Source organism: Ambystoma mexicanum, chromosome 2q (assembly GCF_040938575.1).
Source record: "Ambystoma mexicanum isolate Mex_15411 chromosome 2q, UKY_AmexF1_1, whole genome shotgun sequence".
NCBI classification, from domain to species: domain Eukaryota; kingdom Metazoa; phylum Chordata; class Amphibia; order Caudata; family Ambystomatidae; genus Ambystoma; species Ambystoma mexicanum.
The window spans coordinates 862,993,811-863,021,130 of NC_090924.1; the positions used below are offsets into that span (position 1 = coordinate 862,993,811).

The following is a 27,320-nucleotide window of genomic DNA, read 5'->3' on the forward strand; positions in this document are numbered from 1 at the left end:
TCTAGCATGGATTCAAATGCTCATGAATATTCCCCGTCTGAACTGTCTTTCTACTAATAACCAATCACTGGTCTCTTGGTCATACTGCCCCCAGCCAATGACTTATTTAATGTTTATTCCCCGGTTGGGTCTTTTTGCCAGGACTCGGGTTTTAAAATGGCGTTTGTGTTCGCCTATGTAACTCCAACCCAAGTCGAGCCCTTTGTTCCACTTTTGGCCGGCTTCTGCACAGAAGCCTCCAAAAGTGGTGCCACTCTGTCTGGGTCTACAGGATGTGTGGGAGGGGGGGAATAGGCACCCTGGACTGAGTTGCCTCGGCAACTCAAGTCGCACTCTTGTGTGATTGGCCCAGTGGTGAGCCGCCCGGCTCACCACTTAGCATGTTTGAGTGACAGCTAGGACTGATGAATGGGGGTTTTCTGCATAAAAGCAGGCCGGGAATCCTCGGTATAGAAAAAAATCAGTATCAGTTTAGTTTCTGATTTGTCTTTCTTAGTAGTAACCAATCACTGGTCTCTGGGTCATACTGCCCCCAGCCAATGACTGCCCTCTCCCTAATCCCCGCCTCTGGCAGCCATCTTCAGATTTGGTAGCACGTAAAGTGGCAGTAGGACCAAGAGAAGAGCCGCAGAGGGGTTGGAGGGAGGGTTCGCATGCCAATCCATGCCAGACCCATGATGGAGAACAACAGTTACAGGTAAGTAACTTTATCCCTTCTCCAGCATGGGGTCTGGCATGGATTCACATGCTCATGAATACAAGAATACATAGCAGTACACACATGCACTATCACGGGAGGTGGCAAGGCTCAATATTAAGCATTTCAATAACTCAACATTATGCATCTCCTCACCAGGCTCACCTTCAAGCAAACAGGTTGCACAGCACCTCCTGGCCGACTCTGGGCTCCTCCCTGGAATCCCGGTTGACGCAGTAGAATCTCGTGAAGGTGTGCGTCGGCCTCCATGTAGCAGCCCTGCAGATGTCCAGCAGGGGCACACTAGACAGGAACGCCGTAGTAGCAGCAATTGCTCTGGTTGAATGGGCTCTCGGACGGCCGGGCAACGGTCGGTTTGCCAACCAGCGACAGTGCATGATGCAGCCGGAGAGCCATCCGGAAATGGAAGCCTTCGAGAGGGCCTTCCCTTGGTTCACAGGGCCAAAGTTCACAAACAGCTGTGATGTCTTCCGAAAACTCTTTGTGCAGTCCACGTAGAACTTCAGCGCTCTAGCCACATCCCGCAGGTGCAAAGTCCCCTCAGCCGGCGACGAAGATGACGGGAAGAAAACCGGTAACACCAAGGGCTTGTTGAGATGGAAGTCACCTTGGGCATGAAGGAGGGTGCTTCCATAGCACTACCCTCGTCTCGTGGAATGTCGGGTATGGAGGTTTACAGGAGAGGGCCTGGATCTCTCCCACTCGTCGTGCAGAGGTGATGGCCACAAGAAACGCTGTCTTCCACATTAGGAACTTCAGCAGTGCCGAATGCAAGGGCTCGAATGGAAGACCCATGAGCCTGGTCAGCACCACGTTGAGCGCCGGGGCCGGAGCATTCACCGGCGGGAACAACCGGAACAGTCCTTTCATGAATTCCTTCACCAGGTGGCGAGAACAGTGTGACGACTGCCCCAGAGTTCTGGTGTAGCGGGAGCTAGCTGCCGGATGGATCTTGAGGGAGGCATGTGGCAGCCCCGCCTTGGCCATCGACATCAAGTACGGCAGCACCTGAGGGGCCGTAATCCGTAGAGGGTTGATCTTCTGTGCACGGCACCAGACAGAGAACCTCTTCCACTTATGTCCATAGCACTTAAGAGTCGAGGACGCCCTGGCCTTTGCAAGTACCTCCTTGCAGTCCGGCCGGATATTGTAGCCTCCGAACTCGTGCTGCAGGAGCCAGGCCTGTAGGTTCAGAGATCCCGGGTCGTGATATAGGATAGCGCCTCCTTCCCTGGTGAGAAGATACGCGCCCGTCGGCAGTTTGACTGGGCGGGGGGAGGGGGATCATGCGCTGACAAGTCCAGAAGGTCCGGGAACCATATCTGCCTTGGCCATGCTGGTGCAACGAGGATCATCCTGCACCGGGACCGTCTGAGTTGACTGATGAGTCGCAGAAGCAACGGCGGGAACGCGTACAGGAACAGGCCATCCCAAGGGAAGGAGAATGCATTGCCCATGCTGCCCAGCTGGGGAAACCTGCTGGCGAACCTCCGGCACTTGGTGTTCGAAGCCGTCGCAAACAAGTCAATCTGGGGACTGCCCCATCGTCTGAATAGGAGATCCACTTGATCCTGCCGAAGCTCCCACTCGTGGCAAGAGCGCAGCTCCCTGCTGAGTGAGTCGGCGACAGTGTTTTTGACTCCTGCCAGATGAAAAGGTACCAGGAACATCCCCTGGGCGACGGCCCAGTGCCACAGATCCTAGCTTCCTTGGATAGGGCTGGGGATCTGGTGCCCCCCTGCTTCCGGATGTAGAACATCATAGTGGTATCGTTAGTGAAGATCGGTACCACCTTGCCCTTGAGGGACAGAAGGAAAGACCTGGAGGGCCCAGAACACAGCCCGGAGCTCCAGGACGTTGATGTGCAGGGACCTCTCCTCCGGGAGCCAAAGGCCTCTTGCGAGGAGATCACTGGTGTGCGCTCCCCATCCCTCGAGGGAGGAGTCTGTCAACGTTTATTGGTGCCTTGTGGTCTAGACGGCCATGCCCACCGCAAGAAGCGCACGGGTGCCCCACCACCGGATGGCTTGCTACAGTCTCTTTGAGGGCGATCTAGTCTTCGAAGCTCCCCACCACTTGCATCCAACGGGCATGCAGTGGTCGCACCCACCGCCTGCACAGGCGCACAAGTTAGATGCAAGATGACATGCCGAGAATGGACTTGATGGACCTCACCCTGGCCACTTCCATGGTCAACAGCCGTTGTACCTTTCCTAATATGGCCCTCGTCCTCTCCGACAGTGATGCCAACCGCGCCACTTTGTCGAGTCTGGCTCCCAGGGACAGGGCGTCCTGCAACAGTACCAAGTGGGACTTCGCAAAGTTGATCGAGAATCCCAGTGCCTTGAGCAGGTGGACGGTCTTCGCTGTGTGGTCGACGGCGAGTTCTCTTGACTTTGCTCGGATGAGCCAATTGTCCAGGTAGGGGTAAACGTGGATCTCCTGCAGGCGCAGCCACCGGTGCCAGGCACTTGGTAAAGACCCTTGGAGCCAACTTCAACCCGAAGGGCAGGGCCATGAACAAGTAGTGCCGCACTTTCGATGTCCTTTGTGTATGAAGTCGCCTTCCTCCAGCTGTCCCAGCACATGCTGAAGGGTAACCATCCGGAACTTCTGGGCTTTGATGCATTTGTTGAGGCGCCGAAGGTCCAGGATGGGTCGCCAGCCGCCGGTCTTCTTTCGGATGAGGAAGTACTGCGAGTATACTCCGGAGCCCTGGAGCCTCTTTGGGACTAGTTCTATTGCGCCCTTTCTCAGCATGGCTCGTACCACCAAAAGCAGCTGTGGAACATGGTTTTCTGTCCTGGTCACAGGAGGGAAATGGGGGCACTTTCTTTGAAACTCCATAGTGTGCCCGTGGGCCAAGGCATCCAGCACCCAACGGTCAGTGGAGATTGACTCCCACCCCCCGACGAAGTTTGCCAGCCGGCCTCCCACCGGGGTGCTTAGGTGGGGGCCAGACATCACAGCCAGATCAATCCTGTTTCGCCGAGGCCTTGCCACCCTGGGCTCCTTGGCGACGACGATGGTATCCACCGTTCTTGCTGCGGCCTCTGTAAGCTTCCTGCAACGAGGAACGGGCAGTTTGGCAGTACAACGAACTGCTGCAGAATCCTTTGGAGGCACCTTGAGATTTACCTCCGGAGGTCCGAAAGGATGGCAGTCGAAGAGCGCCTAGGGAATGGGCCGTCTTGGTGTCCGCCTTGATGGCCTGTAGCGACTTGTCCACCGCTGCCCTGAACAAGTTGTTACCGTCGAAGGGCATGTCCAGTACCCTGGTCTGCACGTCCTAATGGAAATTGGTGGCCTTGAGCCAACCGCGGCGGCAGACGCTGTTGCCCATCTGGCAAAGGCCGGTGTCGGCAATGTCCGTGGCCACCGTGATGGCGTGGTCCGAAGCCACCATACCTTCCTGTAGTATTTCAAGGGCCTCCGCCCTCTTGTCTGGGAGGAAGTCCAGGAGGGGAGCGATCTTGAACCACAGCTCCCTGTCGTAGCGTGCCACGATCGGGAGGGCCGCCTTGATGTTCTCTTCGGCAGCGACGATGACCCGTTGTCCCATGGCATCCAGCTTCTTCCCCTCTGTCTGGTGGGTAAGTGGAAGTTGATGCCGTCGCCTCTGCCGATTTCTTCTTGGCCGCCGCGGAGACCACCGAATCCGGGGACGGCTGTGCTCTGAGGCACTTAGAAGCGGAGTCTGGGACCGGGTACTACTTCTTGTACCGGTCCCTCTTCGCAGGGGCTGTGGACGGGTTCTTCCGCAGGGACAGTCCTTCGCCCCAGATGTCGTCCAGTAACAGGACTGAGAGGACGGTCTTCCTCTTGGCCTCCCGACGTTGGTAGAGGAAACCTTCCTTCTGCTCCTCGGGGCACAGCTGGAAAAGTTCAGATGCCCCGGCGATCATGGCGTGAAAAGAACCAATTTCATCAGGAGGGGAGGTTCCGGCGGGGGGGGGGGGGGGGGGGGGGTGGGGGGTGTTGAGGGGGAGAACAGCCCCAGGAATGGGATGATGGGAGATCCATCCCGTCGTCACCACCGTCTCCGTTCCAGTCTCATCCCTCGGTGGAGGGGATAGAGGTGAAGGCTGGAAGGGATAGGGAAGCTGGAAGTGAGGGGGAGGCTGGATCCGCCTCCGCTTTTTCGGTGGGCTCCCCGATGGTCCAGGCACCGTTGGATCGTCCGCTGGGGGTAAGGGCAACCTTGTCCTTATCTCCGTACACAGGGTGTGCAAAGCCATCAAGATTGCTCCTGAATTGTCCTGAGGCGTAGGCATCAGTTGTGAAGGGAGCCACGGCTGGGGCGTGGGGTCCTCTGTTTCCTCCATGGCCCGGGGCTCCTCGTCAGCTCCATCGTTGCTCTCCACGTCCGCATCGTCGGGATCCCTCCCATAGGCCTCAAACTTCTTGTCCAGGAAAGCTTTGACGCCAGCCAGCTCATCCTCGGAGGTGGTATCTGTGTCCGTTATGGCTACCGTGCCCCCCCCCCCTTTCTCGTCCCGGGGGTCTTCTCGATCGGCTGGAAAGAGGATTCCCTCCGGGGTGGCAGGGAAACTCTAGGCCCGGAAGTCGTCTCCACTGGGGTAGCGCCTCCACAGGCTTCGCCAGGCCCGAAACGACTCCTTCAATTGAGGCCTTTGCCGGGTGAATCAGGGCCTTTACGACCTTGGGAGTGCCTGAGGCCTTGACCTTAGGGGGAGGGTCACTGCCCCCCCCCCCGGCTTTCTCCGTCAGGATCGACCGGGGATTCTCTTGAAGCTTACCCAGGTCCTCCGACTTCCTTTACCCCGAGCCAGAGCGTTGGCTTGTGGATGATGGCGGTGACATTGCGCCCTGCTGGCAGCTGAGGAGCACGAACCAACGGCGCCCTTGGACTGGCAGTGCTTTGGCTTTTGTTGGGCCCCCATTGCTGGAGCACCCCCAAAGGTCTTCGAAGACTGCTCAGACTTCTGCTCACCTGCTGCTGGGCTCTTCCCCTCCAGACAGTTGGTGAGCCGAATAAGACGGTCCTTCATTGTCCGGACAGACATGTTCTTACAGAACGCACAGTCCTCCTCCACGTGCGACTTGTCGGCGTGAAGACAGTAGAGGCACCGGGAGTGCTCATCTTCCTTCAAGACATTCTGTAATCCACATCGTGGGCAGTTCCTGAACAGTTTGGATCCAGTAGGTGTCGAATCTCCTTTGTCCTGGGCCATTTCCGAATCGGGGTAGGCCTCAAAGGTCTTCCGGAATCCTCCAAATGTAATTCAACGAAAATCTGCCCTTGAGGGGCTTAGAAAATTCCGAAACAGATCCCTGTTGATCGGAAGAAGAATCGGTGGAGCTTGAAGCTCAAAATGACCAGAAAAAAAAAAAAAGTAAACTCTTCGAAAAAACGCAATACGCAGTAAAAGCTCTAGAGATACAGCACGAGGACTCCCAACACTTGAACGTGCGGTAAAAATCTGAAAATGGCTGCCAGGAGAGGCTTAGGTAGAGGGCAGTCATTGGCTGGGGGCAGTATGACCCAGAGACCAGTGATTGGTTATTAGTAGAACGGAAGGACAGTTCAGAAACAAAACTGATTTTTTCTTTACCGAGGATTCCCAGCCTGACGGGAAATATTCATGAGCATGTGAATCCATGCCAGACCCCATGCTGGAGAATTGGGATTATTTTGGTGTCCAGGTCCACGACTAGGAGCTCCCAAGAACCAAGTGTGCAAGTCGCATCTTGAGACGCACCAGGGGAAGAGCAAGCACGCACGAGACCATGAGGCCCAGAAGCCTCTGGAACCACCAGGCAGACATGTTCTAACTGACTGAAGACTTGACACGTGGTTAACAGATCCGCCATCCTGTCCACCGTCAAGTACACCCTGCAGTCGATCACGTTCCAACAGAAACCCAGGAATATCAGGTCCTGAGAGATGGTCATGGAGGATTTCTGCCAGTTCACCGACAGCCCAAGACTGAACAGAAGCTGAAGGAGAGACTGGAGATTGCTTGAGGGTATCACCAGAAAGGGACTGCGCAAAAGCTAGTCGTCCAAATATGGATACACATGAATACCCTGTAGCCTTAAAAAAATCTGCAATAACTGACATCTTTATGAAGATGAGACCAAAAGGGAGCACTTAAAACTGATAGTGCTCCTCTCCCAGGGAGAACCGCAAATATTTCCGATGCGGGTTCCAGATCAGGGTATGCATATAAGCATCCTGAAGGTCCACAATGCTGAGCCAGTCGCCCTTCTAAAGAGAGGACTTTATTTGACTGGGCGTAATCATCTTAAATTTCTCTTGGGGAAGAGAAAGAACAAGTTACTTCTTACCTTGTAACGTTCTTTCGACGGGATGTTCCTCCGACGTATTCCTCATCTTAGATATATCCTTCCAGCTCTGCTGGCCTCGGAAAATTTTTTCTCCAGAGGGCGCTGCGCATCGACGTCCCTCGAGTCGATGACCCTCGACAGCCGCCGTATCGACGCTCGACGTCATCCTGCCTATAAAGGCCGCGCGCAGCGTCCGTTGCTCAGTTCCGTTTTGTAGCCCACAGTATTACTGTTTGGACTAGACTAATCACCCTGAAGGAGCGTAAGCTGCAACAACAAGGGAAGTAAAACTGCGGAGATGGATGGGAGGGTCGATGAGGAATACGTCGGAGGAACATCCCGTCGAAAGAACGTTACAAGGTAAGAAGTAACTTGTTCTTCGAAGGGATTGTGTCCTCCGACGTATTCCTCATCTCAGATAGGCTCCCATAGCAGTATTCTATATTCGGAGGAGGGAGTACTGACTTCACGCTGTCTTCTATTGGTGAATAGAATGCAGTACAGCCCTTCCAAACCTAGTCTCTTGACTAGAGGAGGAATCCAGATTGTAAAAACGTGTAAAGGTATGGACAGACGACCATGTAGCGGCCGCACATATGTCTTTAACCGGCACGCCTCTTTTGAGGGCCGATGAAGCTGCAATACCTCTGGTCGAATGAGCCCTAAGGTTTTGAGGGGGCTCTTTCCCTGCCAGTTTATAACATTCCAGAATGGCTAGAATGATCCATCTGGAAATGGTCTGCTTAGTTATTGGTAACCCCAGCTTGTGACCTGTGTAGCCTACAAACAGCTGGTCTGCCTGTCTTATCCTGGCTAGTCTACTAATGTAAAAACATAAAACCCTCCTAGGGTCTAGTCTGTGTAACCTCTCTTCCTCTTTCCCCGGGTGAGGAGGAGGATAGAAAGATGGTAGGATAATCTTCTGAGAGATATGGAATTCAGAGACTACTTTTGGGAGGAAATTAGGCTTCACTTGCAGGACAACTTTGTCTTTGTGAAAGATTGTATGAGGGGGTTTACAAGAAAGAGCTTGTAATTCGCTCACCCTTCTAGCAGATGTAAGTGCTATTAATAAAACAGTCTTAAGGGTAAGGAATCTTAACGAACAAGAATGGAGAGGTTCTAAAGGTGTCCCCATCAGGAAAGTTAATACTAAGTTTAAATCCCATAGGGGAACTTGGAATGGTCTTGGGGGATAAACATTGGTTAACCCCTTTAGAAACTGTATTACCAAGGGTAATTTGAAATAGGATGGTTCCTCCGCAGTACGCTTAAAGATAGATAGCGCTGGGAGATAGCCCTTAATGATGCCAACTTGAAGGCCTGAATTTGCCAAATATAGTAGGAAGGACAAAACCATTGGTGTACCACATGAAAATGGGTCGATATTCTGTTCTCTACACCAGCTGCAAAATCTGTTCCAACGGCAGCGGTATAAAGACTTTGTTGCTGGCCTCCTTGCCGAAAGCAACACCTCCATAACATCATCAGGGAGGTCCCAATCCTTGTACCTCAGCCGTTCAGAAGCCAAGCGTGAAGGTTTTGATGTCTGGATGGAGAACCTGACCTCCCTTCTGTGAGAGTAGGTTCTCTCTGAGAGGAAGTCGAAATGGAGGGCAGATGGACAAGTCTAGAAGGTCCGGGTACCACGTTCTCCTGGCCCAATCCGGGGCAATTAGGATCATGGTTCGCCGGAATCTTCTCAACCTCCTGATCATTTGAGGAATGACAGGGACCGGTGGGAACGCGTACAGAAGCGGAAACTCCCAGTCCACTATGAACGCGTCTCCCAGAGCTCCTCTCGGAGGAAATTCCCTTGAGCAGAACAGGTCGCATTTCCTGTTTAGGCTGGTGGCGAACAGATCTACGTGAGGGGTTCCCCAAAGGGCGAAGATCTCTTGAAGGACTTCCTGAGCTAGCTCCCACTCGTGAGAGACTGTGTTCTGCCTGCTCAGAGCGTCCGCTGTCAAGTTCTTCTCTCCGGCTAGGTGAACTGCCGATAGAGAGATTCCTTCTTGGATTGCCCAAAACCAGAGCTGCATCGCCTCTGCACAGGGGTAGTGATCCTACGCCTCCTCTTTCGTGGAGGTAATGCATGGCCACCGTGTTGTCCGTCATTATCAGGACGTTCTTCCCTTGTACAACTGGCAGGAAAGCCTTCAACGCAAGTTTGATGGCTCTCAGCTCTAACAGGTTGATGTGTAGTCTGGACTCCGATGGAGACCAACGACCGCTGATGGTCAAGTCGTTGGCGTGGGCTCCCCACCCCGTGAGTGAGGCATCCGTGACTACTGTTATCTCCGGCCAGGGTTGCCAAAACTGTTCTCCTTTCAGAATGTTCTCCTGACAGGCCCACCACTGAAGGTCTCGAGCCACCCTGCCGGGAACCTGAAGAAGATCTGTCATTCTCCCTGAGAATTGTGACCACTGAGTCCTCAGTGCCCACTGGAGGGATCTCATTCTCAGGCGAGCCTCTGGCACAAGGAAAATGCAGGATGCCATGAGGCCTAGCAACCTCAAAAAGTCGAAAGCTGGGAGACGTTGGGCAAGTTGGAACTTGGTAACCATCTGTACAATATCTTGAGCCCTCACCTCTGGTGGCGAGGCTTTTCCCAGGGAAGTATCCAGGATCGCTCCTATGAACTGGAGTCTCTGCGATGGTATCATTTGAGACTTCTTTAAATTGAGGGAGAAGCCCAGCTTGTGAAGGGAGTAGCATACGTGATTTAGCTGGCTCTGAGCTTGCTCCGGAGAAACAGCCCTGATCAGCCAATCGTCCAGGTAGGGGTAGACGTGAATCCCTTCCCTCCTTAGACTTGCCGCCACTACCGACATTAACTTGGTGAAGACCCTCGGGGCGGAGGTCAGCCCAAAAGGCAGTACTCGAAATTGATAGTGAGAGTTGCCAATTGCGAACCTCAGGTATTTCCTGTGTTTGAGATGGATAGGCACATGGAAATAAGCGTCCTGAAGGTCCAGAGATACCAACCAGTCCTGAAACTGAAGGGCCTGGAGGATCTGAGAAAGAGTGACCATCTTGAATTTGTCTTTCCTGAGGAATTTGTTCAATTCTCGCAAGTCCAAGATGAGTCTCAGTCCTCCGTCTTTCTTTGGAACGAGAAAGTAAGGGGAGTACCAGCCCTTGTTCCTCTCCGCTACAGGTACCGGTTCTATGGCACCTTTCTCTAGCAGGTCTATAATTTCCTGCAAGAGGAGCGGATCTGGAGCTTTCTGAGAGCTGATCCCCGGTGGATGACTCTGAGGTATACGTAGGAAAGGTAGGCAGTAACCTTGGGCAACTGTTTCCAATGCCCAAGCATCTGACGTGATAGCCTGCCATTCCGCCAGATGTTGAGTCAACCTGCCTCCTACAGGTGTCCTGTGAGCGAAGTCCTCAGAGTGGTTTTGGGGCGGCTGATGCAGATGCCGATGGTAAAGAGGCACCTGCTGTTGCTGCGGCTTTAGAATATCTACCCCGTCCACCTCGGGTAGTTCTTCTTTGACCCCTTTGAGCCGGACGTCCTCTACCTCTTCCGAATGAGGAGTAGAAGCGAAAGGACTTGCCCCTCGCAGAGGTTCCTGTGGGACGAAAAGGAGTCTGACGGATTGCAGCTCCTAGGGATTTTGCTGCTGCTTTTGAAGTTTGCAGTTTCTCTAAACTGTCATCCGCCTTTTTCCCGAACAAAGAAGAGCCATCAAATGGCATGTTCAAGAGCCTGGCTTGCACATCTGGGGCAAAACCCGACTTTCTCAACCAAGCGAACCGCCTGGTTGATGTACTTGCCGCCATTGCTCTGCTGATACTGTCAGCCGAATCAATGCCCGTCTGGAGGGATTCGCACATAGCGTCTTTACCGTCCTGTATAATATTCAGGAACGCATCCCTTTCTTCTCCCTCCGGGATGCAGTCAGCCGCTGTAGAAGCACACTCCCAAAGTGTATGGCTGAACCTAGCAAGGGTGCAAGTAGCATTAACAGACTTTAACGCCATGCTACATGCTGAAAAGACTTTCTTAGCCATAGCATCATATTTTTTATCGTCCCCGTCCTGTGGGACAGTAGGATAAGCCGTCTTGACGTCGGTAGAGGATGCTGCTTGTACCACCAGACTTTCTGGGGATGGATGTTTAGACAAGAACTCTGGTTCTGTGGAAGATACCCTGTACTTTGCAGACAGTTTTTTATTTACTGCTGGTATTACATCTGGGGTTTCCCAGTTTGTCATGATCTTTCTCTGAAGAGCTTTATGAAAGGGCACCACTGGATCCTCTTGTGGGCCTTTGTCAAGAATATCCGTGAGGTCATCTTGCTGGAAAGATTGTGAAGGTGTAGACCACCCCATGAACTCTGTAATTCTGGCCATTAAGGCTCTGTAGGGGGTTTCAGCATGCTCCCCCGGGTCTGGTTTAGCAAAATCCACCTCAGGGGAAGTGTCTAAACCACTTGCCTCATGTAAAGAATCATGAAGATCCTTTAATCTGCGCTCTTCAGAGGAAAATTCCTCTCTAACTGGGGTTACAGGTCCCTGTAACTCATCTTGTTCTGACAAATCACCCTCTTCTAAAATTGAGGATATAGTTCTCAATTGTTCTGAACTAATAAAGGGAGTAAATCCCATTTCCAAGGCAGAGGGTGCTGAACTTGTCATTATTGGCCTCGAAAACGTCGATGTCGTCGACGTCGAAGGCTTCGAGCGTGGCGTCGAAAACAGAGGTGGAGGCCTCGAGGACCTCGACAGAATTGGAATTTTACTCGACAATATCGACGCCATCGACGTCGAGGGCCTGGGAATCGTCACTGGATGTGTGGTCATCGTGACTTTTCTCGGCGTCGACGCCGGTGTCGAGGCCGGCGTCGAGTCGACAGACCTGTGTGTCGAAGGTCCCTTCGACAACGGCGTCGAAGACCTCGACGTCGACGGAACCTTCGTCGACGGCGTCGACGGAACCTTCGAGGAAGGTTTGGAGGTCATAGTCCTACTCGAGGGTTCGAGACGCGCTTGAGAGGTTTCTTTCGCCGGGTACTGCGACTCGCGGCGTTTTTGACCTTTGGGTCTTTCGACCAGAGCATCGCTCTCGGCAGTCTTCGAGGGGGTCGAGGCCGCTTTCTCGAAGACGCTCATGTTTTTTCTGAATTCCTCCCATTCAGCCCGGGAACTAAGTTTCGTGGGGCAAGGGATTCTTTTTGGCGAAACAGAGGAAGAGGAAGACGGAGAAGGGGATCTTCGACGTTTCCTCTTCGAGTGTTTCGATCTCGAGGAGTGATGAGACCCACTCCGAGATCTGGAGCGTGAATGGTGACGAGGAGACGAATGTCTCGACTTCGTCGAAGAAGAAGAAGCTTTAAAAGTCTTACCTTTCTCCAGCTTCCCCCTACGCTCCTTCAGGGCCTTAGCTGTCATGGACATACAGTCCTCGCACTCCGAACAATGGTGTTCGGCTCCCAAGCACCACAGACAATTTCTGTGAGGATCGGTCAACGACATCTTTTTCCCACAATCTCGACATTTTTTGAAGCCGGATCGAGGGGTTGTCGGTTCCGACGAGGAAGCCATGGAGTACGATTCGAATAACTTGAAGTAAATATTACTAAGAACTGAGCAACGGTATTCCGAGGCACCGAGTAGCGCGGAAAAACGGAACTGAGCAACGGACGCTGCGCGCGGCCTTTATAGGCAGGATGACGTCGAGCGTCGATACGGCGGCTGTCGAGGGTCATCGACTCGAGGGACGTCGACGCGCAGCGCCCTCTGGAGAAAAATTTTTCCGAGGCCAGCAGAGCTGGAAGGATATATCTAAGATGAGGAATACGTCGGAGGACACAATCCCTTCGAAAGGTTGAACTAGGAAAGGTCTAGAATTGTGCGCAGGCCAGCCTGGCTGGGTTTTGGCACCATAAATAGACAAGAGTAGAAGCCCTCCCCTTGTTCCCTCAGGGGAATGGGTTCTATCGCCCCGAGATCTAGAAGCTTCTGGACCTCAGCTCAGAGGGAGGGTGCCCCAGACTACTGAAAGGGAGGATTGAAGGGTGTGGTAGGGGGCAAGCAGACGCCTGCCCGAGCGATGGACAAAACCCACCAGTGGTCGGTCACTGTTTACCATGCCTCCAGATGAGACGAGATTCGTCTTCCCACCAGAGTCTCGCACGAGCGCCAAAACATATTTTGCAGACTTTTCGGAGGCAAGACTACCTGTCCCTGAAGTGGAGGCTGAAGACAGAGGACAAACAAACTTCGTTGCTGTCTCCGACAGGAGTTACCTCTCGGCGTGTCAGTCTTACGAGACCTGCGGTCCTGCATCCCTCTGAAGCCTGAGGGCGGCCGAGACTGGGATCCAGAAATCTAAGCGTTGACTGGGGCTTTCACTAGCACCGACAGACTTGGCAGTTTGCGTGCTGGCCTTAGTCTTGGTGAGCTCGTCATCCATCTAAGAATGAAACCGCTCTTTGCCATCAAAAGGTAGGTCGAGAACTTTATCTTGGACCTCCTTTGAAAGCTTCGTTGCATGAAGCCAAGCTTGACGAGAGATGTCCACCCCCAGCATGAGGACTCTAGCCGAGGTGTTGACATGGTGCGCAGCAGCCTCCAGCATAGTCTGTGCTAACACGCTGGCGTCTGACAGACCACTCTTGAAGTCTTCCAATCTGTCAGCCGGAATGAACTCTTGGAAGTCAGCTAAATCTCTCCACAGTTTCATATTCATCGCCACTAAAATGAGCTCGGTGTTAGCCGGACGCAACCGCAGCATCGAGTTGGCAAAAATCTTCTTGCCCAAGGAATGAAGTAATTTGTCCTCCTTGAACAGAACCTGGTCCGCAGCTACGGAAGTCGCAGAAGCCGACTTAGATTGCAGAGTGGCGGCTGCTACCACCGTCGAGGACAGGAGCGGACATGATGCCAAGGCTACTTCCTCTGAGGTGTGAAGCCTATAACGGGCGTCAATCCTTTTATTTATGTGTAGCCGGGTGTGGGGCTTATCCCAGACCCTGTGGGCCTCAGCCAGAACATCCCTCTGGAGGAACAGGCCGGTGCGCTCCTGTGGAGACAAGGTTAGCGCCCCCGATAGCACCTCTTCCTGCGGAGTGGGTGCCTCAGGCACTGGTATATCTAGGCGTGCCATGTCCAGTACCCGGTCACGAAATGCTCCGACAGAGCGGGGCTGGTCTTCCCTATCCTGATCTGGCAAGGGGTCGTCTGGGGCATCCGGGTCGCCCCGACTGCGACGCAACAGGCGTCAGATTGACATCACGCTCTGCTGAGGACTTGTCCATCGGTGACAAGGGAGGCAGAGGTGGAAGAGCTGGAGGAGGGCCCGGAGGTAGAGGAGGAGCTACCGCTGGGGCAACAGATGCCGTGACAGGAACTGTTGGGGCAGGCAATGGCGTCTGAGGGCAGATTTCTCTAAAGACCTTAAAGTACTCCGTCAGGGGATCAGAGTTCATTAGACTCTGAAATTTCCCAAAAGGCATCCTCTGCCGAAACCTTAGGCGCTGGAGTGGGCAGAGGCCTCTCATGAGGGGCATAACCCCACAAACGTAGTGAAGAGGGCTGACAAGAAGGCCCGCCACCCACCAGGTCTACATAGACCAACGAGGCAGATGTAGGAGGCAGCGAGACCGAATGTGGTACTGTCATCCGAGCACGCCAGTAAAAGAAGGGCGGAACGGATTCACGCTATCACGTGGAAAGGGTTGCCCACCGAAAAGAAGGTTCCCAGTACCCACCGATGATGGCGTGGGTGTGAGGGAAGGCTCCAAAATGGCTGCCGTAGAACACGCAGGAACACCCACCATTTTGTGAACATCTGAGGAGAACTGCGTCACATGTGATGAGTCAGTTGACTCCAGACTGGTCAGGGGACTCGACTGAAATTATAGCCTTGACAGAAGGAACCTCGGCAGAGCCGGTACTATGGGGTCTTGGACCGTGGTTTGGTATAGAAAGCTTCAACGGAGGCCTCAGGGCGCACCCCAGTGTCTGTGCGAGAAGCCCCCAATGAGGAGACGTCGGAGACTCTGGTACCCAACGCCTAAGCAAGACTATGCTGGCCATTAGCACCCGATTGGTGAACCTCAGATCGTGATCCGGTACAGGCAGGCCCCTCGCGGAAACCCTCAGAGAAAACCCTGGTACGCCTATTAGGCCTGCAAGGCACCTCAGGGATAACCCCGGTAGCAGAGCTTATGAAGCCCCTCCCGGACCTGCAGGACCCCAGGAAGGAGTCCCCTAAAAAGTAAAGAACTTACCAGGCGTCTCTTCTTTCCGTCAAAGAAGAGTTGGAAATGCGATGGAACCGTGGGAAGATTTCCCCCCACCTACGAAGACTACGTTGAGTGCCCCGACCGAAAGGGAGTTGCAGAAGAAACACGAGACCCAACGGTGATCCGGTCCCAGACACCCCACGCAGAGAGAATGGGGATCCGCCCTAGCAAGAGGAACAAGTGGAAAATACCAGACGCTCCGGCATAGGCGAAGGACAACGAGGCTGCAGAACCAGAGCAGACGAGAAGGACAACGGGAAAGAAAAAGGTCTTCCTGGTGATGCTAGCGCGTCCAGCACAGACTGCGCGGAGAAAAAGACTGAAGAGCAATGCATGGGGCGGAGCTAAGGAAGACAGGGTTACAGCTGTGTGCGGTACCCCGCGTAAAAAGAGAAGGACACATTTTTCAATTTGATGCTTTTTTACAAAAGTGCCCCGTCCCATCCCACGGGACGGAATGTCTCAAAAGCATGGCGGAAAAGGGAAGGGACGTAGGAGTATAACTGTACAAATACTTTCAGGAAGGCAGGGGTGCAGGTGCACATGAACGTTAAGGCAAACAAAAGTTAATCCATGAAAAAGGGAGTGGGAGGGCAACAGACACTACATGGTTGAGTTCTGGGCACATGGAGGTACCCATTACAAAATATGGAGTGACTGCCTACTTTTGCTAAAGTTTTCACGGTCCTACCTGAGATGCAGGCATTTCAAACAATTTGTGACGGGGAAAGAGCAAGTTGACGATACATTTCATACATCTCAAACAAAGCATAGTAAAAACCCATGAATACCTGCTTTTCGGCGTGATCTGCAGGCCAACCTTGAACATGTTTTATAAGGTTTTCATTGAAGTGTGTTGCCAATGTAGGCGTGAGCGAACATGAAGTTCGCGAAGATGTGTTCTGTGGTGCAGCTGTTGTACTTGACACACTACAGCTGGAAGTTTGATTTGGACTTGGCGATGGACTTCTTTGACTACTAAAAGAAAAATAGATATATGAACCATTACAAATTATTTGTAATTTTCGAATCACAAATATGTTACAATTTATCGTTCGAGATTTTTTCACGGTTCTCTGAGGGATGTAAAACCATCTCAGATCCATTTAGGACAAGATTTCATCCCACAACTAAGACAAAAGACTAATGGAGTAACTAATGCAGGGCAGCAAGGCACAACTCATGGGTGAAAGGGTGGGTGGTAATGAAGTACACTTAATCCCCACATTTGCACCCAAAGATTACACCATACTGGTATATTGAAAATGACACACACCTTTAATAGAAACCACACTGAATAGATCTTAAGTCCAACTTAAGTGAAACATAACATAGTAAAACACAGTATGTATAAAACAGTACTGCACACTGAAGAGCCAAAAACAGGCCTCATACTAAAATGTAAGCACACTGCCAGGGGGGGGCAGACACTACACACAGGTTAAGGGGTGGTAAGAAAAGTGATCCCTAGTCAACAAACACGTTTAAGTTAAAATCAGGAACCAAAATGCCATACAACTCACAAATTCCTATCCCTCAGGTTCATGGTAACAAATGCACACTACATTAAAAATATAGCACCTAGAAGGAGAGAAGGGGGCATTACATTAGCAACCAAACCCAGTGGGCCACAAAACTTTAGGATGCAATTAGGCGGATGGTATCAACCCCATAATACACAGAAAAAAGGAACCATGAGTGAAACATTGCAGCAAGACCCATGAGCAGGCGTGTAATGTTAAACTTAAAAAATGCATTTAAAATCAGTACTGAAGGTGATTTTGCCTAAAACCGAGGACCCAAAAAGAATGACCACATATATGTAACTATCTTGCAGGTTGCGGTTAAAGAGTTCTTGGTGAGTTCAAAAGGTCCCAATAGCAATAAATAGGACAGTCTGTAGGTAAAGCAAGAGCAAGGTAAGGGAGTTCTACACAACAGGCGCAGAAAAGGCAGCAACATACCCTAGCAGATGCCCTTAGAATAAAGATTCAGGAGCAGCAGGGAGAAAGGAAGCACATCAGGGGAGCTGTAGGAAGCCACAACCACAGGGACTTGCCCCCCCCCCACGCCCAAGGGTAGGTGTTAAGAGGATTTAACATAAGGATGAAAATCTTACACGACGTGTCAACCCTTGTACTTTTTGTTTAGACTCGGTATGTTATCTTGTCCCTAGGTGAGTGGGAGTCTGCTCTCATCTAGTCTTCTACTCTTTATGGGTGTCATTTTTATGACTCTCCATAGTGTCCTTTTAATTTTATCCACTGACATTTTTTGGTATATACCATTTTATCGTTATAGGGTTGCTGTTAGGCAAGATTGCATGTAATAATCCTGTAGGAGACTACACCAACCTTGTCCTCTTGGCAATAGAAAACCCAACGATTGGTATAGGTCTATACTACACAAGTTGGTAGAGGGACTGAGCAGTCAGATTTATCTCAAGCGGGGTAAATGTGAGCTGTAGATATAACATTCACAACAACAAGTATTCAAATAACACTTCTACTCAAGGTTTTCTAGTAAAGTAGTTATTTAACAGTTTTAAAATAATCCTTTAGAAAGGGCCATATGCAACAATAAAATACACTTCCTCAGATTTCAGTTAAGTAAGTAGATACCCTTTTGGGATGTCACATACAAACTTCCTACACGCTGAGGGGACTTCAATTGCTAGGACATTTTGAACATTGATATTTCACTTTTACACTTAATGCAATACTGAGGTTGTGTTAAAAGGAAACAGTTCGGACTGGAAACAAGGTTAACAAGTTCTCTGAACAGGTGAGTAGATTACAATGAAGTATAGGTTAGTCCTTTTCCAGAAATACAAGTAATTTATGTACCACCTATGAGGAACTGATAAACACAAAGTCAATGGGTCAGAAGTGTCTGCAGGGAGCCAGGACAGCCAGTGTCATTTGAAAATGTCTAGGGAGCTGAGGCACTTCTGGAAGATAGCACAAAAGTCGTGCACAATGTTATATAGAGTTTGTAGAAAAGAATCAACGTTGGGCCACAAGCTGTAAGGGTTGTGAAAGCCAGGTTACAAGCAACTTCAGAAAAAGCAGCTACTGCAAGTCTCCTGTGAGACATGCAAGCTACAGACCAAAAAAAGGTAAGTACCACTTTAGTCAAGACAGTACCTTAGGTTGGAAGAAGAGGGTCCAGTTGGCTTCTGTTCAGGATGCAGTCCTGCAGTTCCCGGGCCTCAGTCGGGGAGACAAGAGGGAGGACGTCTGGGGACTCCTGCACTGTGGTTTGAAGGTCGGCGGCAGCAATGGCTTACTCCAGATCAGCAGCACTTCACGGTTTCAGCTAGCCGCAAACAGCACCACCGCGGTTCTTGGACACCCTGTGGGGTCCCCTTGCTTCTGGGGTCCAGCACTCTGTTGAGGTGGCTCAGGCTTGGGTTGTCCTGCTTCGGGAGGATCCTCAGGATCTTCCTGGAGCTTGGGACTGGCTTAAAGACAGTGCACTCTATTATGGGTTTCCTGATCCCTGGCACTAGGTTCCAGCAGCAGCAAATTAGTACAGCCAGAAGGGAGGGGGTTTGAGTCAAGTTCTTCTTGGGGTCAGTTGGTCCCACCAACCCAAGGGAAGAAGTTGTCTGTTCTGGACTTATCTAATCTATACGGATATTGGAGCTTCAGCACTGCAGCAGGGCTTCACCGGGCAAACCAACGGTCCAGTAGGGTGCAGCAAGCTTATCTTCCAGTTTCTTCTTCGATTGCTTTGTCCAGTGGTCGACTCGGCCGTCCTTGCAAAAGACCTCGCCTTTTATACAGGTTTCTCACATTCATTCACAGCCTAGCTGTCACTCACAAAGCAGGCAGCAAGGCATACATTAGTTTTCAAAAATTTATTAGCAGAGTTTGCTAATTACATTTTTCTTGATTAGCAAACACCCATTTGATTAGCAATTTTGTACTAATGTGTTTAATGCCACCAGAAGATACTTGTACCCAAGATATAAAATCAGCAACAATACAGCAGTTTTGTATACCGCTGAAGTAGGACATTTAGTGAGATAAATCAGGCCTTGCAAATTCTTTCTGTAAAATGGTGCATCTCAACATAAACCCACTTTAGTTTGGCACACTGCTGCAACCCAGTGGCCAGCCATGCACAGTGAAACTTTTATTTGACTTTTACTGCAAAGTAAACTTTAAATAAAAGCTCCCAACACCACCTGCAAATGGTACTGGCCCTTCTTAAAATCTACTCGACTATGCGAGTGCGTGAACATTTGCGAGCCCTGGATGAGTGTCTGTAAAAAGGTTACCTGCATGAACGGACCCAAATAAATAAAATATGATAAAAAGGCTCTTAAAACAGTTTGGCAAGCTCTCTACTGCAGGTGCAAATATACAATGCAATCATAATCAGAGCAAAGTGCGCTCTGGAGGCCCACTACAGTGTACGGTTTTGTAGATCTCAAGTTAGCTTTGTGTATTCATTATGTAAAAGACTAAGAGTGGATAGCATAGTGGCAGAGAACTGGGCAAATTAGGCATAATATTGTAGTTTGCGGCCATCTCACTTTCAGGGTAACGGGTATAAACATCTCATGGGTTGAGCACCAGTTGCAAGCTGTATGTAACCAGCAGGCCACAGGACTAGGTTTGCCATCAAAGCATTTGGCCGCATGGTCATGAAAATTGAGTTGTTCACTCATCAATATGATGCATCTTTCCCAACAAAATGAAATCTAATGACACAGAGTTAGATACACTTCATTGTAAATCATGGAGAAAATGCAGTGTTTTACAGTAGTAATACTGTAATTATGCATTATGTAAACTATTAAATTTTTAGAAATGCAATTGAAAGACAAAAAAAAATAAAAATAAATAAAAGTCGAGCAGCAGAATCTTGTGGCTGCAGTACCTGTAAGACACTTTGGGCGGCGTGCAACAAGGACTCCTAGTCCCCTTTCTTTGTTTGTGCTACAAAAGGAGACGTACACCGCGGAGCGGGCTGCGGAGTCGAGCAGCAAAGTCTTGTGGCTGCAGTACCTGTAAGACACTTTGTGCGGCGTGCAACGAGGCCTCCTAGTCCCCTTTCTTGGCTTGTGCTACAAAAGGAGACATACACCACGGAGCGGGCCGCGGAGTCGAGCAGCAGAGTCTTGTGGTCTGTGGGTCTGTGGGGCTGCGGCAGTGCGGACGAACCCTCTATCTTCTGACCCAACCACAGGGCAGCGCCCAAAGACTGATCTGGTGAACTATCTATATCCATGACCCGCCGCACGGTGACACGGTCGGTTGAACTTGCGGTAGGTGACTTTCTTCCCTTGAACTCTTCATTTTTCACGACCATCTTTCTGGGAGATTACCGCCACCAGGAAACTGCGGGGGTGCGCCCCTTTGATCCTGGTACACGGCTTTTAAAAAAACCCGGCTATATAATTAATTCTTCAGTGTAAAACTGCTTACTTTAGTGAATACACTGCTACTTCAGGAGACTGCAGGGGCTTGCCCCTTTGATCCTGAACTTTCCCACATAAGTGGTGTTGCTCTTCCTCATGTACCCCGAGCTATTGGAACCACACCGCTCCGCTATAACAGAAGATGAACAGTTTAATATCAATTATCATTTTGTCTGGATACCCCCCTCGTCTAATTGCCTTGTTCCAAATTAACAGTCAAAACTTGTATACTGTGTTTGGGACACGGCAGGATCTGTAGGTCTGTCATTGGCGCCACCGAACAAACAGAGAAATTATTGGCCACAATCTGATCATTCTAATAGAGAGCTTTTGCTAAAAAACCTCAGAAATGACTTCAAGAATAAACATGTCCTTTGTGGCAGTAGGCCAATCATCGACAATGAAATCTGGTCCACAGACAAGGCTATGAGGAAAGCGTAATAAGAAACGGACAAATACTTCAAATGATTCCGTCCAACCCTCAATAAAAGAAGCATTTCAGAAACACGAAACAACAAAAAGAATGACCCTCACACTCTCATACCAGATCCCAAGTAGAGACATACATGAGGGAGCTATTCACCCTGCCTGCCCAAATCTGACATCAGACATCACACAAGAACCAGAAGTTCATATCCTGACTTCACCTCGACGCGAAGCCTTGCTATTATCAGAAAATAACCTGCAAGCAACGCTGAGATCTCTGGACCCTCAACTAACTGCAGGAGAGCCGCCCACGCCCTCCTCCCTACGAGATACTAACTGCCCCATCCTGACCTCGAAGAAACCCCTTGATCCAGCCACTGAGATCGAAGCCTCACTAGACGAGAATCCACAACCTCAAACAAAACTTCCCCAACCTATAACACCTGTGGAACATACCCCACAGTCATCTGCGAAAGCCAGTACAGATGGAGGAGAAATTATAACAGATTCAGCTACTATGCTCATTCAAGGAACTTGTAAAACAGATAAAGCCATTGAGACTAATCTGGCCCTTTTATGAAAGACAATTACAGCCCCTCCTCGCATCCCTACCCAAGAGCAGCTACAGAACCAGGAAATGCCTGAATCATCGAAAAAAGAAAAAGCTAGACAAGCCAAACTGAGATGGCTCCAATCCTACACTGCTCAGAGCCACTCGAACGCTGCAGAGTCTAAAGATATTCAGCAATCCAGAGCAAAAGCAGCTCGCTTGTCCTTAGATATTACTGAAATTGAGTCACTGATAACCAATATTGAAAAAAGAAAAGAAGTCTTTGGAGCCACACGTTTAAACGACTTACCTACTACATCAACTCCGACTCTGAGGATAACATCTCGGCCAGTGATCCTGCTACCAAAGAAATCTTCAAATCAAAATGAGCGAATGGTAAAGAACCTTAAACTAATACGACGAAATGGATGCCCCCCCCCCCCCTTTGGATCTGGCACTCAGAAGAAGAGCAGCAGCCCTCTCACTTATGCAGGAGGCCAAGATGTATCTGCGAAATCCCCTCCGCGGACTCCTGAAGAACAGCTACTTCAAAGGATCCCAACCACAATGCTAGATTTACAAAATATGTTGACAGCGATCACAACACAAGCCATGATCCCGTTCAGTGAGCTATATGAAACGATCAATGAAAGCACTAAAGACCAAGCCACGCTCTTAGCGCTAATCCATACGAAGCAATTACACCTAGAAGCTTTCATTACCAATGTAGAACAACGATTAGATAAAGCGGAGCTCTCCCATCAATGGCAAACAAGACTGTTTGAAATTGCTGCAGCAGATCGAGCCGAAAAAGCCATGCTATCCACCACTATGATCACCTTGTTGAAGGCACATTCGTTGCCTACTCCTAAAGCTCCCCAAGATTGTCAGACTGCACTCGCAACTACCCAGGTACCACCTGTTATTTCGTAGAATACACAGCTTCCAACTGCCCTCATGGCAATCTCTTCAGCTTGTTCACAGTCGGAAAACATGAATCCGACAGATAACTTAAAGCTAATGAAACCACTCGAAACCTTTCAAATATTCCTCAAAAACAAATTTTGCTAAGGATTTGCCTCTGGCAAAACAGACCTCAAAACCCCATACTATCAAACCAAGGGGAAAAAACAAACTGGCTCCCGAGCCTTTTTGAGGAATATTACAAGCGCACCTGAATCAAATAAACAGACGAAACATATCAGTAGAAACTGTAAGAAAAATACAGCAACGAAACCAGATCAAAAGGGCGAGCCCATGCCACGACCCATACAAATCCTTTCTAACACCCCTGATGTCGAAGCAGACGATCTCCTTAATCTCACTACACACTCAGCTTGCCCTGAGGTCATCAGACATCAACTATCAACGAATCGATACTCTTAATATTAGATTAGTATGCCATCAACTCAATCGAAGGTTGTAATCACTCACACTTGTCCTGCGAAACTATCTCAGATGCAACCGCCTGTAACAATGACTCGAATCTACCTTGTGAAACCATTTCAGACATTTCCTTGTGCCACATGGGAGACCTGGAGGATATATCAGATGCTCCATCAACCTATTTGAATGACACAAGCTATTCGACTGATAATTCAGTCTCTACAAAGGTGTCATCAACAGCCTCCGCAATTGACTCCCCAGAAACTCACCCAAAAGACACAAGGAACCCTCAAAATGCTAATAGCTATACTCTTCCACAATTCACTGATCCTTGGAAGAAAAAAGAAAAATTCTTCGAATAGCCTGTATCAACGAGTCATGCACATCAGTTACACTAAACAGGGCTAATTTATTAAGAGTATTTCATGCGCTTCCACAACTCAGATCAATCAACTCAAAGGATATAAAAACAGTGAGCTTCGAAGATGACCATTATCCAGATAAAGTTCAGATCGAACTGTATACTCCTGAGACCATGAATCGAGTACTAGACATGGCCACCCCCCCCTGCTCACATTAGGATTTGCACTCACACCAATTTCGGATGAACCAAGAGATGCTGACGAATCAAAGTCCTGCCGCAATCATCAAGTGTATTCATCTCACAACAATAACAAGCAACGAGATGATAGGCCAGAAAGACATACGAGTCCTCACCTTAACCCGTCCAGAAATCTCACTCCGTTAGCAGGTAATCAAACAGACACTGATAGACAATTTCAAGATAATCAACCTTTTTGGAGAGATTATGAGGAAGACGGATCACAATTGATAAGAGTCAGAAACTCGATCATAACCACCAACCATTCCAAAAAGCAATAGATGGAAATTTTGCTCTTGGAATATGAGAGGATCATCCCATCTCTTCAACCCTTCGGACCTCGCACTAGAATCTTGCCACATTATATGTCTCCAAGGGACTTGGATGACCAATACGCCGACCTGCGATGGGTTTATCACTGTCCTCAATCCGGCTGTAAAAGGGATCAGGGGCCGGACGGCTGCAGGCCTTTTGACGTTGATAAAGATATCTCCATTTTGGAACTTCGCCGAAACAGAAAATATAAATTCCTGGACTCAACTGATTATCAAAATAAAGAGCGAGACGATCCATGAATTTCTACTGGAATCAAAGGATTCCTTATCAGAATCACAACTTAAGCAAAGGAATATGATTGCAATCTTCAATACATACTGGAACCCTGTGGCAATCAATGATAACTTCTTGGATGGCGTATTTTTAACAATGGACAGAATTAGTGCCAAATACCATGATATAAATGTCATTATTTGCGGAGATCTCAATATTCACCTTTATGACAAAAACGGTCTCCTTAATCGTCCAAATGACCTTGCCATCAGAGCCCTGCGCTGGTCGAAGGAGATCTCTGCAAGAAACTTGAAATTATTAAATCAACCTCTGGATGATCAGAAACTGCGGATCCTGACATGGTCATGCCGTAACTCTTCTACCATTATTGATTATATATACTTATCACCAGCCATAACCAATATGCTACTGGACTTCCAAATAAAACCTACAGCCGAAAGCGATCGTTCGATGCTTATGATCTCTGTTGCTGGAGATCTTACGCCCTTAACGCCCCCCACGCGGCTTGATATCGTTGGAGGTAACACCAGATTAAGAATTAGCAAAAACCAGCTAGCTACTATTTCACAGATTTTCCAACAAACACTGCTGTCAAATGAACAGAAAATAAACTATGATTAGGTCTTACTCCCTTTTAAAAAAACAAGCCTGCTACAGAGAAACTGATTCATCAACATTACTATAACCAGGAAATAGTTAAAAAAAAAAAAAGAAAACTGCTGCGGTAAAAACTGCGAAAATGGAGAAAAGAGCCATGTCCAGTAAATTTGGAAAATATCCGAAAAGCAAAACAAGGATATAGAAATTGGAACAAATCAAATGCGATGGAAGTGCAGCAAACGGATGCCGAAGCAATGCTAAACACGCTCAGAAACAAGAACCTGAGATCTCTAAGGGACCTGCTAAATAACAATGCCCAGCAGCAACAATTGATGGAATCCAACGTCACCCAAGACCATTGGGTCACACATTTCTTTAATCTTTACAAACCACGGTACAGCGACAAAAAAATGGAGATATTACCAACTTCAAATCAATGGTCCATCACCTGGGAGAAGCACATCTTTGTAGAAATGATTCGCAACCTAAACTCCTCTAGAGCCCCCGGGCCGGACGGACTATTGAATGCTGCCCTGAAAGGAGACCCAGAAACATGGGCGACTCTCATGGACCATTTACTAACTTTAATTAACAAACTAAAGGTACTACCAACAACATGGAAAAAAGCGGTATTGATCCCAATTTACAAACAGGGCGATAGAGATAACCCTGCCAACTTTAGACCAATTGCCCTGCTAGATCCATTGGAAAAACTATTTGCCTCATACCTGCTCCAAAAATTGACCATATGAGCCAAAGCCTCAAATCGTTTTGATACTCGGCAAACTGGCTTCACCACGAATGTAGGAACCAATGTAAATCTCCTAATTCTAAACCTGATTAAACATGAAGACATACGAAACAATGCGCCGGTCTATGCAGTGTTTATAGACCTACATATGGCGTTTGACGCCATAAATAGATCCGATCCTGTAGGAAAAACATGCCAAATGGAACTGCCCTGCCGAAACTAGGGAACCAACCAGGCTCCTATATTCCAACACGACAGTGGCGATCGGCTTTCAAAAGAAGGAACAACAGAACCCATAAGAACTTGGAATGGCTTAAAACAGGGATGCCCACTAGCAGCGACTCTGTATAATTTGTATACTGCCGATTATTCCATGAACATCGATCCTGCAAACCTCAATCCGCCAAAGACCAATTCACTTAACGTTCCATACCTCATGTATGCCGACGACATTGTACTTCTAGATAAAACGCCATCTGGATTACAGGAGAATTTACGCATGACAGAATCATATATGAGCAAGAACGAACAACAAAAACAAAATTATGGAATTAAACCATCACAAGACTTCTAAGCGATACAAACCAACAAATTTCATTTTAGACAAAAAAACGCTGGATGAAGTTGCCTCCTTCAAATACCTTGGTATTATTACATCAACAAAAAGAAGAAACAGCCTGGGTGACCAGGCTGGAAGGTAAAATTCAAATGCTGGCACGACAAGGCGTGATGCTACACAGACGGTATGGAAAATTTTCAATGAAACCGATCATAGCATTTTACCGCCAAAAGGTAATTCCCATCATTACTTATGGAAGTGACGCGATGATTATTACAACCAACATAAACTGGCAAAAGCTTGAAGCACAATTCTGGCAGAAAATCTTGCAGCTCCCAAAGAGCTTTCCTATGCCCAGAATACGTTTTGAGCTAGCCCTTCAATCACTAGCCTCAATAGTGCGGTGGAAGCAGTTGGACCTCCTGCGTAAGGTCATAAATGAAGATCCAATCCCAGCCATGCAAATCCTTAAAATAAGGCCACATACAATGCATAATACCATCTTGAAAACATGGAGAATTGAACTGCTGAATCTAATGGCAAAGGAACACATTACGGAAGAAATGCTCATAAATCGCCCACAACGGGCCAAGATCAAGCTACAGCAGAATGATTGGTTCAAAACAATCACGGAGAAAGCATCCTACTCAATGAACCTACAATGCCCGATGGACATACGAGCATTGAATGAACTTCCACATTATCTGGAACTTTTTCCGGACCCAAGTATATGAAGAATCTTTTTGAAAATTCAACTTAATATTTTACCCACCAAACAAAGACTCTGAAATTCGATCCATACCAAAAGAGGAACATTTTTGCCGTTTTTGCAACAAGAAACACCGGAGTCTCTCAACCATCTCATCATGATTTGCCCTGCACTAACTGACAAAAGACTCCTCTTTGGAGCCTTATTTAAGATCTCTCAAAATCAAGAACATGGTGACTCCAGATGGCTAAAACTTCTAGACGGTCAAAATAATAAGTTGATATATACAGTCGCACAATTTCTAGATAATATTTTGGAACTTACCCAAGCTACTTAAATTGCGCCTTTTTTATTTTTTATTTTTCTCTCTTTTCTCTTTATTCTTTCTCTCACTTATTGCTTTGCGGTGCTATGTATTTTGTAATTTGTAGATATTGGGAAATGTTAA

General features: G+C 48.8%; 1 protein-coding gene across 9 annotated transcripts in view; it reads right to left on the reverse strand.

The window, feature by feature from the left end:
* Positions 1-27,320, reverse strand: part of WAC (WW domain containing adaptor with coiled-coil) — a 978,331-nt gene that overhangs the window by 238,103 nt on the left and 712,908 nt on the right. For 7 of the 9 annotated variants that reach the window (XM_069648101.1, XM_069648094.1, XM_069648099.1 and 4 more), the window contains one exon: positions 16,081-16,267. In XM_069648101.1, the coding sequence (XP_069504202.1) occupies positions 16,081-16,267 (187 nt within the window). The remainder of the gene's footprint in view (positions 1-16,080; positions 16,268-27,320) is intronic. The other 2 variants (XM_069648100.1, XM_069648092.1) reach the window with 1 other exon arrangement.